Source organism: Hyperolius riggenbachi, chromosome 2 (assembly GCF_040937935.1).
Source record: "Hyperolius riggenbachi isolate aHypRig1 chromosome 2, aHypRig1.pri, whole genome shotgun sequence".
Lineage (NCBI taxonomy): Eukaryota > Metazoa > Chordata > Amphibia > Anura > Hyperoliidae > Hyperolius > Hyperolius riggenbachi.
The window spans coordinates 33,597,931-33,616,113 of record NC_090647.1 but is presented as its reverse complement, the minus strand read 5'-3'; the positions used below and the strand labels follow the sequence as shown (position 1 = coordinate 33,616,113).

The 18,183-nt window shown below is 48.8% G+C and overlaps 2 protein-coding genes across 3 annotated transcripts in view; one reads left to right on the top strand and one right to left on the bottom strand.

Annotated features, from left to right (window-relative positions):
- Positions 1 to 3,531: 3,531 nt before the first annotated feature.
- Positions 3,532 to 6,431, top strand: LOC137545423 (heat shock 70 kDa protein-like). Its single transcript, XM_068266625.1, has one exon. The coding sequence runs from the start codon at positions 4,254 to 4,256 to the stop codon at positions 6,183 to 6,185; it is 1,932 nt and encodes a 643-aa protein (XP_068122726.1). The 5' UTR covers positions 3,532 to 4,253; the 3' UTR covers positions 6,186 to 6,431.
- Positions 6,432 to 11,917: 5,486 nt separating this feature from the next.
- PAAF1 (proteasomal ATPase associated factor 1) overlaps positions 11,918 to 18,183 on the bottom strand; it is a 35,474-nt gene continuing 29,208 nt past the window's right edge. For both annotated transcript variants that reach the window (XM_068266622.1, XM_068266623.1), the window contains 2 exons: positions 15,262 to 15,344; positions 11,918 to 12,502 (listed from right to left, as the gene is read on the bottom strand). In XM_068266622.1, coding sequence (XP_068122723.1) covers positions 12,425 to 12,502; positions 15,262 to 15,344 — 161 coding nt within the window. In that variant the 3' untranslated portion in view covers positions 11,918 to 12,424. The remainder of the gene's footprint in view (positions 12,503 to 15,261; positions 15,345 to 18,183) is intronic.

Below are 18,183 nucleotides of genomic sequence, written 5' to 3'. Positions count from 1 at the left end.
CATGCTCTAGGGAGTAGAACATTGTGCTATTCAGGCTCTCACCCACCCTCCACCATTGCCACTTGCATGAGGGTGGTAGAGTGGCAGGCCAGCCCCACCCCCTCCTGATTGGGACACTCCTCTCCTCACTTCCTTCTGCCTGCCTGAATTAGAGGGAACTGCATTGAGCCCTGGTAATCACATGATCACTACTGATAGTTCAAAAACAATTTAACCTCCTAAGCGGTATGTCTGACACTGTGTCGGGCATACTGCTAGCTCACCTCAGGTATCCCCCAGGGTTAATCTAACTGATTGCATAGCTGCAAAAGCTGCAAAACTCCTTGAAAGGAGTTATCAGGCAAAATTGTTGCCCATGGCATACTGCGCAGGTGGAGTAGTTCTGCGCCTGCACAGTACGCCACGGGCAATGTGGCCATGATTGACAGCGGAGCTTCAAACAGGCGCAGTAAGGATGACCTCGGGGTTGGCCTCTACACTGTGCGCGGAGACCGGGACGGCGGTGGAGAGCGGAGCGGTCAGCGTGGGACAGTCGGCTGCAAGGGGCTGGAGAAAGCCCCAGGTGAGTAAAGCTTTATTTTTATTTTTTTTTAATTTGCCTGATAACTCCTTTAAAGAGGACCTAAACTGAGAGGGATATGGATGTTTCCTCTTATACAATACCAGTTGCCTGGCAGTCCTGCTGATCTCTTTGGCAGCAGTGGTGGCTGAATTAGGCCTGAAACAAGCATGCAGCTAATCCAGTCTGACTTCAGTCAGAGCACCTGATCTGCATGCTTGTTCAAGGGCTGTGGCTAAAGAGAGTCAGGCAACTGGTATAATTTTAAAAGGAAAAATCCACATCCTTCTCAGTTTAGGTTCCCTTTAAGTCTGCATAAAAAAATGAGTTGAACTTATCTGGGGTTTCTTGTAGCCCCCTGGAGTCCTCCTGTGCCCACAACGCCGGTCCAAGTACCTCCGGCCAGCAGGGGCAACCCCCCGCAAAGCTGGCCACTCTGATTGCATTCCCGCAGTTAGCAATTCAAGCAGAAGCAGAGTGGCCGGCCATCCAGCTTAGCTGGGGTTGCCACTGCTGGCGGGAGGGACTTGGACCGGCGTTGTGGACATAGGAGGACTCCTGGGAGCTGCAAGAAGCCTCAATTAAGTTTAACTAATTTTTTAAATTACACTTTAGATTTCCTTTAAAGTCAATGGGAATCAAGAAAAAAAACAAAAACAGCCAGATACCTAAGGAGAGGGAAGGCTCTGGTTCCTACAGCGCATTCCTGCTCCTCTCCCAGTTTCCTCTGTTAAGCGATGGCTCCCGTTTGAATCCCCCGCTGCGAGAGCCAAGTCCTCCTGAAGACATGCGATTCCATACTGCGCACACGCAAGTGCAGGTGAGAGATCGCTTGCTTGTGCGCAGTATGCAGCGGTTCGTCTTCAGAAGTACTCGGGCTCCTGAAGACTTCAGAATTCCCACGCAGCGGGGGAGTAGAGCAGTATTTGACCAAACTAGTTGAATAGTGCTTCCGGGAGCCAGTGCTGGAAAAGGGACAGAGAGAAGAGCGGGAAGGCTTTATAGGACCCAGAGTCTTCCCTCTCCTTAGGTAAGTATCTGGCTGATTTTGTGTTTGTTTTTTTGTTTTTTTATTCCAATTGACTTTAAAGTAAACCTGGCTGAAATGAGAGGATCCATAGGATTTTTATTTTTTACTTACCTGGGTCTTCTTCAATCTTCAAGCCCCCTGTAATCCCTCAGCTCTTTGTTGTCCTCTCAGTCCAATCCGATGACCTGCTGCAGCCAAATTAAAGTCTGTACTCCCAGGGGCTGCTGCACATGTGCTGTTCCGTGCTGAGCACCGCCTCAATCACGGTTCTGTTCCTGGGAGCATTCTGCTCCTGCACAGGTAGTTAAGGCTTTTAACTGTGCTGGCAAAGAACGCTCCCGGCTACAGGACCATGATCGGAGAGGTATGCAGCCGGGGCTGTGCATGCGCTGTAGTTCGAGTACTATACCGAGGCTGACAGCGGCAGAAAGGAGTGGACCGGAAGGACATGGAGGGAGATGGAAAAAAAACCCAGGTAAGCAACAATCTTCTTGTTCCCTTTGTCTCAGGTACAAGGAGTTACAGCTCATTGTGAACCAGAACTTCTTGGAGTGATTAAGGGGCTGGACCAAAAAGCCTCATTACTAAAAAGCTATAAAAAACAACAGTTTGCCTTGTACCAAGGGCATAACTTGAAATCACTGCCCTCCCCTTCAAAACTTGGAATCCCCCCCCCCTCGCTTTCTGTACAGGTAAACTGAGAACCAATGTTATTCATTTGGCTAGTGAACACTTGTGTTTTCCCCATGCAGATAAAAACTGACAGCAGTGAAACACTGCAGGCATTTTTTCTATTAATTACATTAGCTTCTGTGATAAAACGTGCATGTTTTCACACAGACAGCCACATTTCGGGACAAAATTGGTTGCATGTATTGGATTGGACATGCTGCAGCCTGCCTGCAAGATGTTGGACCATCGTAGTCGATCGGGGACGTTACAGGAGTGATTTCGGAACGAGCAACGAAACCCTTGGCGCTGTCCCCCTAAAGTAAAATGTTCCCCCTTCCTGGTGCAAAATACTTTACCTGGAGGTGTCCACCGCTGGCTCTGGGCTCTGTCCGCGATCCGCATACACGCGACCCACATGGTTCCGGTATAAGGTGGTCGCGTGTGTGACGTTACACATTCACCCACGTTTACTCCCGGCAACCACGTAGGATGCGTGTATGTGGACCATCCAGCAGCAGACACTGACTGGTAAAGTACACTCTACCGGGCAACGGGGGGGACACACATGGACATTTTACATAGGGAGGGCAGCATCAGGGCAGCGAGGTGGCAAATGTCACGTCACAAGGTTGATTCAAGATCGATTTCAGCATGCAAACGATCGGGCATTGGCCTGCAGTCTATGGGCAGCCAACAGATCTCTCTCTAACCAGATTTCAACAGAGAGAGATTTGTGTCTTGGTCCGAAATCTGCCCATTATCACTAGATGTATGGCTACCTTTACAGAAAATACTGCAACCGGCAGATGTGTCCAGGGAGGGGTGATAGATGCAGACAGCGTGGCAAGGTGACGTAAAGATCTGGGATGATGACGCTCACTGTGGGGAGTAAAGAGTTAAATGCTTCATTCAATGGACAGAATAGGGGTCACCTGCTATAATAGACTGGGAGGAAACAGTCAAACTCTCTGCAGAGGTAAAGGAAAGGGTTAATACATGTGGCAGTGATTTTTTTTTTTACTCTTCAGTCTCAGTCAGCCAAGCACCATATTCCGATCATTCTAGTGTCCTGTGCAGCAAGAGCAGCATCACATAGGAAGGGGCCCGAGGGATGCCAAATACTGTGTAATCCTATTTCTGATTGTTGGCAACAGACCCCGCCCCCGGACTGGTCTAGTCACAGGGTGAGCGTTCTATTGGAGGAGAGCAGAGCTGTTTGAGCGCTGATTGGCTGCTGCTCCTGCTGTGGAGAAGTCTCAGGAAACTTCGAGCATGGAAGTCTCAGGAAGCTTCGGGCTGGTTACTCTGGTGACGTCTCTGCGCGTAGCCGGGAGGCTGTTCAGGATTAGACGAGAAGCTTCTTTCAGAGGAGGCGGTGAGTATAAATACAGCAGTGCAGCAGCCAGAGAGTCAGATAGTTTTCCTGTCACTGTAGAGAATCTACAGCTGACCTCAGCTTTACAGAGAGACCACCCAGCACAGCAGCTCCATCTACTGACCTCAGCTCTACAGAGAGACCACCCAGCACAGCAGCTCCATCTACTGACCTCAGCTCTACAGAGAGACCACCCAGCACAGCAGCTCCATCTACTGACCTCAGCTCTACAGAGAGACCACCCAGCACAGCAGCTCCATCTACTGACCTCAGCTCTACAGAGAGACCACCCAGCACAGCAGCTCCATCTACTGACCTCAGCTCTACAGAGAGACCACCCAGCACAGCAGCTCCATCTACTGACCTCAGCTCTACAGAGAGACCACCCAGCACAGCAGCTCCATCTACTAACCTCAGCTCTACAGAGAGACCACCCAGCACAGCAGCTCCATCTACTGACCTCAGCACTGCAGAGATATTACAGCTGACTTCCCAGCACAACATCTAGAGGGGGAGAGTACACAGCAGCTTCATCTACTGACCTCCGCACTGCAGAGAGAAGACAAGCAAGCTTCATCTACTGAGCACAGACAAGACACACACACAGCTGCTACAAGATGGCTCCTAAGGACGTGGCCATTGGCATTGACCTGGGCACTACCTATTCCTGCGTTGGCGTCTTCCAACACGGCAAGGTGGAGATAATCGCCAATGACCAGGGCAACCGCACCACCCCCAGCTATGTGGCCTTCACCGACACCGAGAGGCTGATCGGAGATGCCGCCAAGAACCAGGTGGCCATGAACCCGCAGAACACCGTCTTTGATGCCAAGAGGCTGATCGGCCGGAAGTACGATGACCCCGTGGTCCAGGCTGACATGAAGCACTGGCCGTTCCGGGTTGTAAGCCACAGCGGCAAGCCCAAAGTCCAGGTGGAGTACAAAGGAGAAGAGAAGACTTTCTCCCCTGAGGAGATCTCTTCCATGGTGTTGCTGAAGATGAAGGAGACGGCTGAGGCTTATCTGGGTCATCCTGTGACGAACGCAGTGATCACCGTGCCGGCTTATTTCAATGACTCCCAGCGCCAAGCCACCAAGGATGCCGGAGCCATAGCCGGTTTAAACGTCCTGAGAATCATCAATGAGCCCACAGCTGCCGCCATCGCTTACGGCCTGGATAGAGGTAGCCGTGGGGAGCGCAACGTCCTGATCTTTGACTTGGGAGGCGGCACTTTTGATGTTTCCATCCTCACCATCGATGATGGCGTTTTTGAGGTGAAGGCCACAGCCGGTGACACCCACCTGGGTGGAGAAGACTTTGACAACCGCATGGTGAACCACTTTGTGGAAGAATTCAAACGCAAGAACAGGAAGGACATCAGCCAAAACAAGAGAGCCCTGAGGAGGCTGAGAACAGCTTGTGAGAGAGCCAAGCGAACCCTGTCCTCCAGCACCCAAGCCAGCATTGAGATTGACTCCCTGCATGAGGGCGTTGACTTCTACACTTCCATCACCAGGGCACGCTTTGAGGAACTCTGCTCAGACCTCTTCAGGGGAACCCTGGAACCTGTTGAAAAGGCCCTGAGAGATGCCAAGTTGGACAAGTCTCAGATCCATGACATTGTTCTGGTTGGAGGATCTACCCGTATTCCCAAGGTCCAGAAGCTCCTTCAAGACTTCTTTAATGGCAAGGAGCTAAACAAGAGCATCAACCCTGACGAGGCTGTGGCCTACGGAGCTGCAGTGCAGGCTGCCATCCTGACCGGTGACAAGTCTGAGAAAGTCCAAGATCTGCTCCTGCTGGATGTGGCACCACTCTCTCTTGGTCTGGAAACAGCTGGAGGCGTGATGACTGTCCTCATCAAACGCAACACCACCATCCCCACCAAGCAGACCCAGACCTTCACCACCTACTCTGACAACCAGCCAGGTGTCCTCATCCAGGTCTTTGAGGGGGAGAGAGCAATGACAAAGGACAACAATCTCCTGGGTAAGTTTGAACTAAGCGGCATACCTCCAGCTCCACGAGGGGTGCCACAGATTGAAGTGACCTTCGACATCGATGCTAATGGTATCCTGAACGTGTCTGCTATGGACAAAAGCTCAGGCAAGCAGAACAAAATCACCATCACCAACGATAAGGGCAGACTGAGCAAAGAGGAAATTGAGAAGATGGTGCAGGAGGCAGAAAGGTACAAGGCGGACGATGAGGCCCAGAGAGAGAAGATTGCTGCTAGGAACTCACTGGAATCTTATGTCTTCAATCTGAAGAACACTGTGGAGGATGACAGCATCAAAGACAAAATCGGTGCCTCTGATAAGAAGGCCATTGTGGATAAATGCAACGAGGTCCTGTCTTGGCTGGAGCGGAACCAGCTTGCTGAGAAAGAGGAGTACCTCCATCAGCAGAAGGAGCTGGAGAGAGTGTGCAATCCCATTATCAGCAGACTGTACCAGGGGGCCACAGGAAGTGGGATGCCTGGAGCCAGCTGTGGTGCCCAAGCCAGGCAGGGAGCCAACCCTGGGCCCACCATAGAAGAGGTGGATTAAGGACTTGAATACAGACCAATTATATATTACTTTGGGACTTGCAGCAAACCCTGGTGCTGAGCAGGACTCGCAAGGCTGAGGCTGCTGCTTCTCTGAAGGATTATTTTCTGGTACCTCATTTATTAGTGTGGACAATACAGGACTGTACAGGAAAGGTGAGATAAGATATGAGGACTTGAATGTGAGCTCTGGGACTGAGTGCCTCTGAAGGGGTGGAGGATAATGGCAGGAGGGGGGCGGGGGAGGTGGGGGTGTGGAAAGTGTTTTGTAAGCTGTTTAACTTTTCCAATTTGCATGTTACAAGACCAATCCAGTCCACATATAGTTTATACATTATTTTGTCTGTAAATATATACTTTTTTTTAAATTAAATTTCATATTTGGTTGTAAATACTTTTGTTGTGTATTTTGTTATAGTGTAACAGTATTGTCATGTTTATAGCACATCTGTTATGCCAGGAATAGAGGCTGCCTTTGCTGGCCTGCTTAATCTGTGCTAGTTTCTTGGCTGTCATGCTGATCCTCTGGCAGAAGGTATTAGATGCCACCCAGCTAGAATCAGTATGCAGATCAGGCATTAGGTGTGGCTTTCTCATCTGCATACTTGTAAGCCAGCCCCTTTATAGCTGTGATAGGCTGGTGGTTGGCATGACAACCGTGCACCTAACATTTCCAGAAGGAGGTCAGCAATGGCATTTCCCATGTTCTCTCTCTCTCTCTATGTATATTATGCACACATTCAGCACCATGTACAGTGACCACCATCTACCATTCCAAATTATGTGGATGGAGGAGGCACCCCAATGACAATGGTGTTTATTTTATTAAAGGAATTACTTAAAGGGAACCTAAACTGAGAAGGATATGGATTTGTCATTTTAAAATAATACCAGTTGCCTGACTCTCCTGCTGATCCTGTGTGTCTAATACTTTTAGCCACAGCCCCTCAACAAGCATGCAGCAGATCAGGTGCTCTGACTGAATTCAGACTGGATTAGCTGCATGCTTGTTTCTGGTGTGTGATTCAGTCACTACTGCAGCCAAAGAGATGAGCAGGACTGCCAGGCAACTGGTATTGTTTAACAGGAAACATCCATATCCCTCTCAGTTTAGATTAGGAATACTATCAATACCCAAGTGTTATAAAATGACAATGTACAAATAATGTCTAAGTAGCTGTGTAAACATTTTCACTTTTCATGTTAAATATCAGAGGCAAAAGCTTTAATTCATTGTGTAGGATTTAGCTCTATTGGGACAAATCATTCACAAAAGGGGTGCCGGCTTCAATGCACAGCCAGTGTTGTTTTCTGCATGTGATTACAAAGTCATTTTCTCTGAAAGCAAAAAAAAAAAAAAAGTATGAAAAAGCTGTGGAGTCAGATTTCATACACAATTACAAATGTTTATAACAAGTTACATTTCCTCTGCTCTCCTGCAGACAGCTCGAAACACAGCTCTCTCACACAGAGAGTTAAGGTGGCCATACACTTATAGATTTGCAGCAGATTCAACCACCAACCACCTGGCCGTCTTTCCATGTAAATAACTCCCAGGTCGGGAGCCAATGAAAGCAGCTCCTGATGGGCTCACAGGAACTCTGCTGTCAAAGATGGCAGAGTGGGTGGCCCAAGTTCCCTATGTGAGGCAATTCTTTGGGATTCCACCGTTTCTGTACCAGCGGTCTCTGGTCCTTAAAGGGACAGAGACCACTGGTACTTAAAGCGGTATAAAACCCTGACATAATATTCAACAAAAACACGGTTTACCTACTTTTTATATACCATACGGTTATCATATTTGCTTTTGTGCACAAGTAGTATTATTCATTTAGAAATTACAGGTTCCCAAAGTAACTTTTTTTTTTTTTGCTCTGAGTGCTGCCTTTGCATTTTATTCATAATGTACACAGAAATGCTTTCCGAGTGTCTGACTGTGTTCAGGAGTGTCTGCACAGTCAGATAATTGTTTACATTCCTCACTTAATACAATTAAGTAAACATTAGATAACATTATCTCCAGTTCGGATGCGTCCAGCTTTCCCTGCAGGGAACTTGTAAGTCCTGTGTTTAACTAGTTGCATGCTGTTCTAGTAAAAAAAAATGCTGGTTGTATATAATATGCTGTAAATAATTTTGTCGAGCAAAGAAGAAATGCTGGGTTTCATTCTGCTTTAAGTGGTTAACAGATACACTGTGAGGGAATCTCCCTCCTGTCAGAATTAAGCAGACTGACATCAGTTCAGAGTGAAAGGAATTTGTTACAGTAGACAAGAGATAAGCAAATGAAATGTATACATCATTATTTACCAGCACTTCAGGATCTCTCTCATACCCAGGTTAAAAAAAAATGTTAATCGATAGTGTTCCTTTAACTGCTTCCTGAGCAAAGCAGTATGAATCTACGTCCTGCGGGTGGTGCTGGGGCTTTCTCCCTCCGCAGCTCACTCACCCTGCAATATAGACGGCTGAGCGGTGTGAGCACGTCAGAAGCCGCTTTCATTGGCTCCTGACCATGTGATCACTGTAAGCCAATCCCACTGGTTTACATTGATGGACAGGGTCAGGAGTCAATGACAGCGGCTCCTGACCTGCTCACACAGCTTTGCTGTCATAGAGACAGCAGAGAGAGGAGCCTGCGGCGGGTATGTGTGGCGATTCATAGATATGCAAGGGGTTTTGGTACCAGCAGTCCCTGGTCCTTAAAGTGTACCAGAGATTAAAACAACTCAAGATTTGGTACTTACCCGGGGCTTCCTCTAGCCCCACAAGTTCATCGGAGTTCCACGCTGTCCTCCTGCGGTCTGCCGTTCAGCCCCGGTAACAGCGCAGTAGTGTCCAGTCTGGGTCTACTGTGCATGCGCGGGGGACTTGCATGAGCTTATGGGGCTGGAGGAAGCTCTGGGTAATACCAAATCTTTGTTTTAATTTCTGGTACACTTTAAGGGGCCAGAGATTGCTGGTATGCAAGTGGTTAAAGGTAGGAGCGGTAGTTCATAAAAAATATTGACATAGCGTTGCTAGAATAAGTAGGTGATTTTATGGTACACTTTAAGAAGACTTGAAGAGGTGCACTTACTAGAGAGTACAGAAAGAAAGTGGGCAGGGACCTGCAAAATGTGTTGTCTTTTCAAATGGTCCAGTAAAATCACCTACTTATTCTTTTAAAGGAAACCAGAGACTAACTATATACAAAGATTTATACCTACCTGGGGCTTCCTCCAGCCCCATCCGCATGGATTACTCCCACTGCTGCCTTACTCAGTCTTCTCCAGCTCCGGCACCGGGTCCCGTAACTTCGGCCAGCCACGGCCAGTCTGAGCATGTGCAGTGTGCTCTCTCTGGCGGAGAATAGTACTGCACCTTCTTACTCTCCCTAAACTTACCTCAATCCTATCCTTAACACCAACTCTTTCTCATATACCACCACTGACCTTTCCTTCCATCCTAACACTAATCTTGCCTCCATCATATCCCCAACACTAACCTTTCCCTTAGGCCACGTTCACATCATCAAACGCGGATGGCCATGCGTTCGGAACGTAACACGTATGAACGCACAACATCTGCGTTTGTATGCGTTGTGTGGCTGATCCCACTCACTGAAAGTGAATGGGTCAGCCGCGCGTTTTGTTAAATGCGTGCAGCATGCGTTTGCGGACCGCACTGGTCCGGAATGCATGGATTGTGAACATCAGATGTCATGCGTGTCTGCCTCCTGCACGCATTGCCGAAATCCGGACGGCAACGCGTGCAAAACAAAAAAAACGGACACCTGGGGCTTCTATCAGCACTTTGCAGCTGTCATATCCCGCGCCGTCCTCCTACGATCCTCTGTTCCCTGCCGCGGGCATCAGTCAATTATTCGTCTAACAAGACGAATAGTGCGTGCTCCCACTCGCGTCTCCGGGAGCTTACTGCGCGGTACAAGGTTTTCTTGTACTGCGGCTGCACAGCAAGCTCCCGACGAAGCGGGAGCGAGCACACGTGCGACTATGCAGCCGCGTTACAAGAGTAAATAGACCGGGACTGGCGGCGGGGAACGGATGATCGTAGGAGGACGGCGCGGGACATGACAGCTACAGGGGGCCGATAGAAGCCTTAGGTGTCAGTTTGTTTTTTAACATGCCACAGAACCCCTTTAATAATCCTTCCATCACCCCCCCTCCTATCCTATCCCTAACACTAGCCCTTCCTCCTGCCCTATCCCTAAAACTAATCCTTCATTGTCCCCAAAGCTGCCCTTATTAACCGCTGGGAGGAGTCAGTGGTATATCGGGGAACATTGGGGACCCTCTGCCGCGTCCAGAGGCTTTCTCCTCAATCTAACTTTTTTTTTAGGTTACAGGTACTCTTTAAAGGTGCCCATACACTGATCTGCTGATCTCTAGTATGTGTGTTTAATACGGGTTGTTACTCTGTGCTTATATTGATAGATTGGACAAGCATGTCAGATTCAATGTGTCCAGCATAAGCTGTTACTTTTAGTCTATCCTGATAATTGTCTGCAGTGTGTGCTGATCTCTGCTACTTCCAGTATAGGTTGTTACGCTCTGCCTATAGTGATACTAAGGTAGCTTCAGAGTGTGTGCTGATCTCTGCTGTCTCCAGTATGTACGGTATAAGCGGTTACATTGTTCCTGTACTGATAGTAGACTAGCTGCAGTGTGTGCCAATCTCTGCTACCCCCAGTGTATACAGTATAGTGTGCTGATCTCTAAAATAATGTGCTTGGACCCGAACCCCACCGCTGTAATAAGTAGCAATATTCTCCTAACTGCTGACTTCAGTGGAAGCTGATACTGTGTGTCTATATGTATATTATGCAAACTGCGCCCACCGTATATAATATGGCAAACTATCATGCAAAACAGAGTCTTCGCTATCAAAATAGTCCACAGTCACAAATGTATATAAGTCAACATGACAGCGCTCCTCTTCTTAATTATCCTCACCACCTAAAAAAGATAAAACACAGCTCCACATAGTGCATTACTGCCAGGCGGAGTAGAGCGGGCAGCGTCTGACGTCACAGGAAGTAGGACATTCATCGCTCGTAGGAAGCCTGAAACTGATGTACCAGTGCGGGGAGCGGGACGCCGTGACCGTAGCAGGAGGCACATCACAGGGCCAGGAGCCCGATATGCGGAGACTCATCTGTGGATAACGTGAGTGCGCAAGAGCGCAGGGAACAGTCATTTTTTAAAAAGATTTTATGCTATGTCTTGTTATGTTTTATTGAAGAATCCGGATTAAACGTTTTTTGATACATGAGAGCGGCAGATCGTTGTGGATTGATTCATGCGATAGACCCACCTGGTGTATGAGGTGGCCTACATCTGGTGAGCCTGGAACTATTCTATAGTTGGTGATAAGTTTGCACTAGAAGTGGAGCACTAAAGAGCACAAGTCTTATCACTGGCGTGGTGTTTTAAAAGATGATGAAAATCTAGCAGTAATGCACTATGTGGAGCTGTGTTTTATCTTTTTTAGGTGGTGAGGATAATTAAGAAGAGGAGCGCTGTCATGTTGACTTATATACATGTGTGTCTATATGTATGTAAAAAAAAGGATCAAACATTTGGGTCTTCTTTGGGCTTCTTAAAAAGCTCCAATCTTTCCTGAACCAGTGTAAGATTTAAACGTTTTTGTGATGTGGGAGGCGGGCCAGGCGACAGACGCGAGGGAGAGAGCATAGGTGTTGGATTGCACGCTTTATACGACAGCAAACAGTTCAGCGTTTACAGAATTTAATTCCAACAAAATCCAAGTAGAAAACAGCCAATCTAAGCAAAAGCAAACTGCGCTGCCCAGCTGCAGGACACTTCCTCACCAGCATATATCACAATTGCTTCACCGGTCTTTATCCATTTTTAGCAAAGAGTAGTTTTCTCCTACACAGTAGCATCACCCCACCAGAGTTCCTGCCTCTGTTTCCGCGCATCTCATAATATAAATGTAAAGTCGGCATGGAGAGGAGAAGCTGGTCGTGAAGGCTTCATCAGGTTCAGAGCTGGGGACTCTCCAGAACAAGAGGTCTCCTCACCGAAGTCCGAGAGGTGGAAGAAACGTCCAAGACTTTACCAAAAGCTGACATGTCAGCTTTGCTCAGAGTAACGTTTCCAGTTCTAGGCAGAGATTCCAGGAAGATCTCGCTCCGAAGAGGAGATCTAGCAGAGGTCTTCCTTAGAACAACCTTTGTTTGGCTTGGTATGATGAAGTCTAGCGAGCGTCCATCCATCACAAACCCGCAAGCTGGTATTTCCGGACCAATCCGTCTCTGCAGCAGGTGTATGCCAGGTCCTCGTACAACACCACCTGCAAAGGGACACAGTGTAAGGAGAGCTACATAAGCATCGGTGAGGGACATCTCTTCTCATTTAGAAAAAAAAAAAAAATTGCATATGCATAGAGATAAGAACTCAAGTTCGTTTTTTTTTGAAGTGGTGTTATTTTTTCTACTTTTTCCAAGATTACAGAGAAACACATTTAGATTGATTTAGTGCAGTGCTGGATACAAAGAGTGTGGTGGGGGGAGATGGGATGGGTCAGGTGATCTGATTTAGTGCAGTGCTGGATACAAAGAGTGCGGTGGGAGGAGATGGGATGGGTCAGGTGATCTGATTTAGTGCAATGCTGGATACAAAGAGTGCGGTGGGAGGAGATGGGATGGATCAGGTGATCTGATTTAGTGCAATGCTGGATACAAAGAGTGCGGTGGGAGGAGATGGGATGGGTCAAGTGATCTGATTTAGTGTAGTGCTGGATACAAAGAGTGCGATGGGAGGAGATGGGATGGGTCAGGTGATCTGATTTAGTGCAGTGCTGGATACAAAGATTGCGGTGGGAGGAGATGGGATGGGTCAGGTGATCTGATTTAGTGCAATGCTGGATACAAAGAGTGCAGTGGGATTAGATGGGATGGGTCAGGTGATCTGATTTAGTGCAGTGCTGGATACAAAGAGTGCAGTGGGAGGAGATGGGATGGGTCAGGTGATCTGATTTAGTGCAGTGCTGGATACAAAGAGTGCGGTGGGAGGAGATGAGATGGGTAAGGTGATCTGATTTAGTGCAATGCTGGATACAAAGAGTGCAGTGGGAGGAGATGGGATGGGTCAGGTGATCTGATTTAGTGCAGTGCTGGATACAAAGAGTGCAGTGGGAGGAGATGATGGGATGGGTCAGGTGATCTGATTTAGTGCGGTGCTGGATACAAAGAGTGCAGTGGGAGGAGATGGGATAGGTCAGGTGATCTGATTTAGTGCAATGCTGGATACAAAGAGTGCAGTGGGAGGAGATGATGGGATGGGTCAGGTGATCGGATTTAGTGCAATGCTGGATACAAAGAGTGCAGTGGGAGGAGATGATGGGATGGGTCAGGTGATCTGATTTAGTGCAATGCTGGATACAAAGAGTGCAGTGGGAGGAGATGGGATGGGTCAGGTGATCTGATTTAGTGCAGTGCTGGATACAAAGAGTGCAGTGGGAGGAGATGGGATGGGTCAGGTGATCTGATTTAGTGCAATGCTGGATACAAAGAGTGCAGTGGGAGGAGATGGGATGGGTCAGGTGATCTGATTTAGTGCAATTCTGGATACAAAGAGTGCAGTGGGAGGAGATGATGGGATGGGTCAGGTGATTTGATTTAGTGCAGTGCTGGATACAAAGAGTGCAGTGGGAGGAGATGATGGGATGGGTCAGGTGATTTGATTTAGTGCAGTGCTGGATACAAAGAGTGCAGTGGGAGGAGATGGGATGGGTCAGGTGATCTGATTTAGTGCAATGCTGGATACAAAGAGTGCAGTGGGAGGAGATGATGGGATGGGTCAGGTGATCTGATTTAGTGCGGTGCTGGATACAAAGAGTGCAGTGGGAGGAGATGGGATAGGTCAGGTGATCTGATTTAGTGCAATGCTGGATACAAAGAGTGCAGTGGGAGGAGATGATGGGATGGGTCAGGTGATCGGATTTAGTGCAATGCTGGATACAAAGAGTGCAGTGGGAGGAGATGATGGGATGGGTCAGGTGATCTGATTTAGTGCAATGCTGGATACAAAGAGTGCAGTGGGAGGAGATGGGATGGGTCAGGTGATCTGATTTAGTGCAGTGCTGGATACAAAGAGTGCAGTGGGAGGAGATGGGATGGGTCAGGTGATCTGATTTAGTGCAATGCTGGATACAAAGAGTGCAGTGGGAGGAGATGGGATGGGTCAGGTGATCTGATTTAGTGCAATTCTGGATACAAAGAGTGCAGTGGGAGGAGATGATGGGATGGGTCAGGTGATTTGATTTAGTGCAGTGCTGGATACAAAGAGTGCAGTGGGAGGAGATGATGGGATGGGTCAGGTGATTTGATTTAGTGCAGTGCTGGATACAAAGAGTGCAGTGGGAGGAGATGGGATGGGTCAGGTGATCTGATTTAGTGCAATGCTGGATACAAAGAGTGCAGTGGGAGGAGATGATGGGATGGGTCAGGTGATCTGATTTAGTGCGGTGCTGGATACAAAGAGTGCAGTGGGAGGAGATGGGATAGGTCAGGTGATCTGATTTAGTGCAATGCTGGATACAAAGAGTGCAGTGGGAGGAGATGATGGGATGGGTCAGGTGATCGGATTTAGTGCAATGCTGGATACAAAGAGTGCAGTGGGAGGAGATGATGGGATGGGTCAGGTGATCTGATTTAGTGCAGTGCTGGATACAAAGAGTGCAGTGGGAGGAGATGGGATGGGTCAGGTGATCTGATTTAGTGCAGTGCTGGATACAAAGAGTGCAGTGGGAGGAGATGGGATGGGTCAGGTGATCTGATTTAGTGCAGTGCTGGATACAAAGAGTGCAGTGGGAGGAGATGGGATGGGTCAGGTGATCTGATTTAGTGCAGTGCTGGATACAAAGAGTGCAGTGGGAGGAGATGGGATAGGTCAGGTGATCTGATTATTGCAGTGCTGGATACAAAGAGCGCAGTGGGAGGAGATGATGGGATGGGTCAGGTGATCTGCTCAGTTCTGGGGAAGGAACTCCCACTTCTCCAGAGCTGGACTGAACGGTGCCTGAACACCAGCGAGATGTACAACACATACCTTGTACACCGGGTCGCAGTCCGGTTCTGTGAGCTCCAGAATGTGGTCAGAGTCCTGCTGAAGGATGAAGCATGTGCCGTCACCTACAGGAGTCACAACAAAGCAGCGTTCAATATGTAACTAAGGCTTCTTAATGAAATGACTGCTCAGGTCCCAATTACAGCAAAATGTTAATATTCATTAAAAAATAAAACCCCCATGGGAGTGTCATTGGACTGAGCATGGTAGAGGAATAACATTTGTACAGATAGTCCCAGGTTAATGAACAAGATAGGGAGTGTAGATTATTTCTTAACCTTATTCCATTCTTAATCTAGTTATAGTAAACTCCAAGGGACCAGGAAAAATGGTTTACTATATCAGAAAATGTCCTAGAAATATCTCAGCTTGCCCTGGTACATTCTCTGCTGCAAAGGAGCAACTCTGTCCTCCCATTGGAGATACTGTACAAGCACTTGTCCTAGAAATGGCCCAGCATGCACTGGTACATTCTCTGCTGCACAGGAGCAGCTCTGTCCTCCCATTGGAGGTACAGTACAAGCACTTGTCCTAGAAATAGTCCAGCATGCCCTGGCTGCTACATTCTCTGCTGCACAGGGGCAGCTCTGTCCTCCCATTGGAGGTACAGTACAAGCACTTGCCCTAGAAATGGCCCAGCATGCCCTGGTACATTCTCTGCTGCACAGGAGCAGCTCTGTCCTCCCATTGGAGGTACAGTACAAGCACTTGTCCTAGAAATATCCCAGCATGCCCTGGTACATTCACTGCTGCACAGGAGCAGCTCTGTCCTCCCATTGGAGGTACAGTACAAGCACTTGTCCTAGAAATATCCCAGCATGCCCTGGTACATTCTCTGCTGCACAGGGGCAGCTCTGTCCTCCCATTGGAGGTGCAGTACAAGCACTTGTCCTAGAAATGGCCCAGCATGCCCTGGTGCATTCTCTGCTGCACAGGAGCAGCTCTGTCCTCCCATTGGAGGTGCAGTACAAGCACTTGCCCTAGAAATGGCCCAGCATGCCCTGCTACATTCTCTGCTGCACAGGACCAGCTCTGTCCTCCCATTGGAGGTACAGTACAAGCTCATGTCCTAGAAATGGCCCAGCATGCCCTGGTACATTCTCTGCTGCACAGGGGCAGCTCTGTCCTCCCATTGGAGGTACAGTACAAGCACTTGTCCTAGAAATGGTGCAGCATGCCCTGGTACATTCTCTGCTGCACAGGACCAGCTCTGTCCTCCCATTGGAGGTACAGTACAAGCACTTGTCCTAGAAATGGCCCAGCATGCCCTGGTACATTCTCTGCTGCAAAGGAGCAACTCTGTGCTCCCATTGGAGGTACAGTACAAGCACTTGTCCTAGAAATATCCCAGCATGCCCTGGCTGCTACATTCTCTGCTGCACAGGGGCAGCTCTGTCCTCCCATTGGAGGTACAGTACAAGCACTTGTCCTAGAAATATCCCAGCATGCCCTGGTACATTCTCTGCTGCACAGGAGCAGCTCTGTCCTCCCATTGGCGGCACAGTACAAGCACTTGTCCTAGAAATGGCCCAGCATGCCCTGGTACATTCTCTGCTGCACAGGAGCAGCTCTGTCCTCTCATTGGGGATACAGTACAGGCACTTGTCCTAGAAATGGCCCAGCATGCCCTGGTACATTCTCTGCTGCACAGGAGCAGCTCTGTCCTCCCATTGGAGGTACAGTACAAGCACTTGTCCTAGAAATATCCCAGCATGCCCTGGTACATTCTCTGCTACACAGGAGCAGCTCTGTCCTCCCATTGGAGGTACAGTACAAGCACTTGTCCTAGAAATAGTCCAGCATGCACTGGTACATTCTCTGCTGCACAGGAGCAGCTCTGTCCTCCCATTGGAGGTACAGTACAAGCACTTGTCCTAGAAATATCCCAGCATGCCCTGGTACATTCACTGCTGCACAGGAGCAGCTTTGTCCTCCCATTGGAGGTACAGTACAAGCACTTGTCCTAGAAATATCCCAGCATGCCCTGGTACATTCTCTGCTGCACAGGAGCAGCTCTGTCCTCCCATTGGCGGCACAGTACAAGCACTTGTCCTAGAAATGGCCCAGCATGCCCTGGTACATTCTCTGCTGCACAGGAGCAGCTCTGTCCTCTCATTGGGGATACAGTACAGGCACTTGTCCTAGAAATGGCCCAGCATGCCCTGGTACATTCTCTGCTGCACAGGAGCAGCTCTGTCCTCCCATTGGAGGTACAGTACAAGCACTTGTCCTAGAAATATCCCAGCATGCCCTGGTACATTCTCTGCTACACAGGAGCAGCTCTGTCCTCCCATTGGAGGTACAGTACAAGCACTTGTCCTAGAAATAGTCCAGCATGCACTGGTACATTCTCTGCTGCACAGGAGCAGCTCTGTCCTCCCATTGGAGGTACAGTACAAGCACTTGTCCTAGAAATGGCCCAGCATGCCCTGGTACATGCTCTGCTGCACAGGAGCAGCTCTGTCCTCCCATTGGAGGTACAGTACAAGCACTTGTCCTAGAAATGGTGCAGCATGCCCTGGTACATTCTCGGCTGCACAGGACCAGCTCTGTCCTCCCATTGGAGGTACAGTACAAGCACTTGTCCTAGAAATGGCCCAGCATGCCCTGGTACATTCTCTGCTGCAAAGGAGCAACTCTGTGCTCCCATTGGAGGTACAGTACAAGCACTTGTCCTAGAAATATCCCAGCATGCCCTGGCTGCTACATTCTCTGCTGCACAGGGGCAGCTCTGTCCTCCCATTGGAGGTACAGTACAAGCACTTGTCCTAGAAATATCCCAGCATGCCCTGGTACATTCTCTGCTGCACAGGAGCAGCTCTGTCCTCCCATTGGCGGCACAGTACAAGCACTTGTCCTAGAAATGGCCCAGCATGCCCTGGTACATTCTCTGCTGCACAGGAG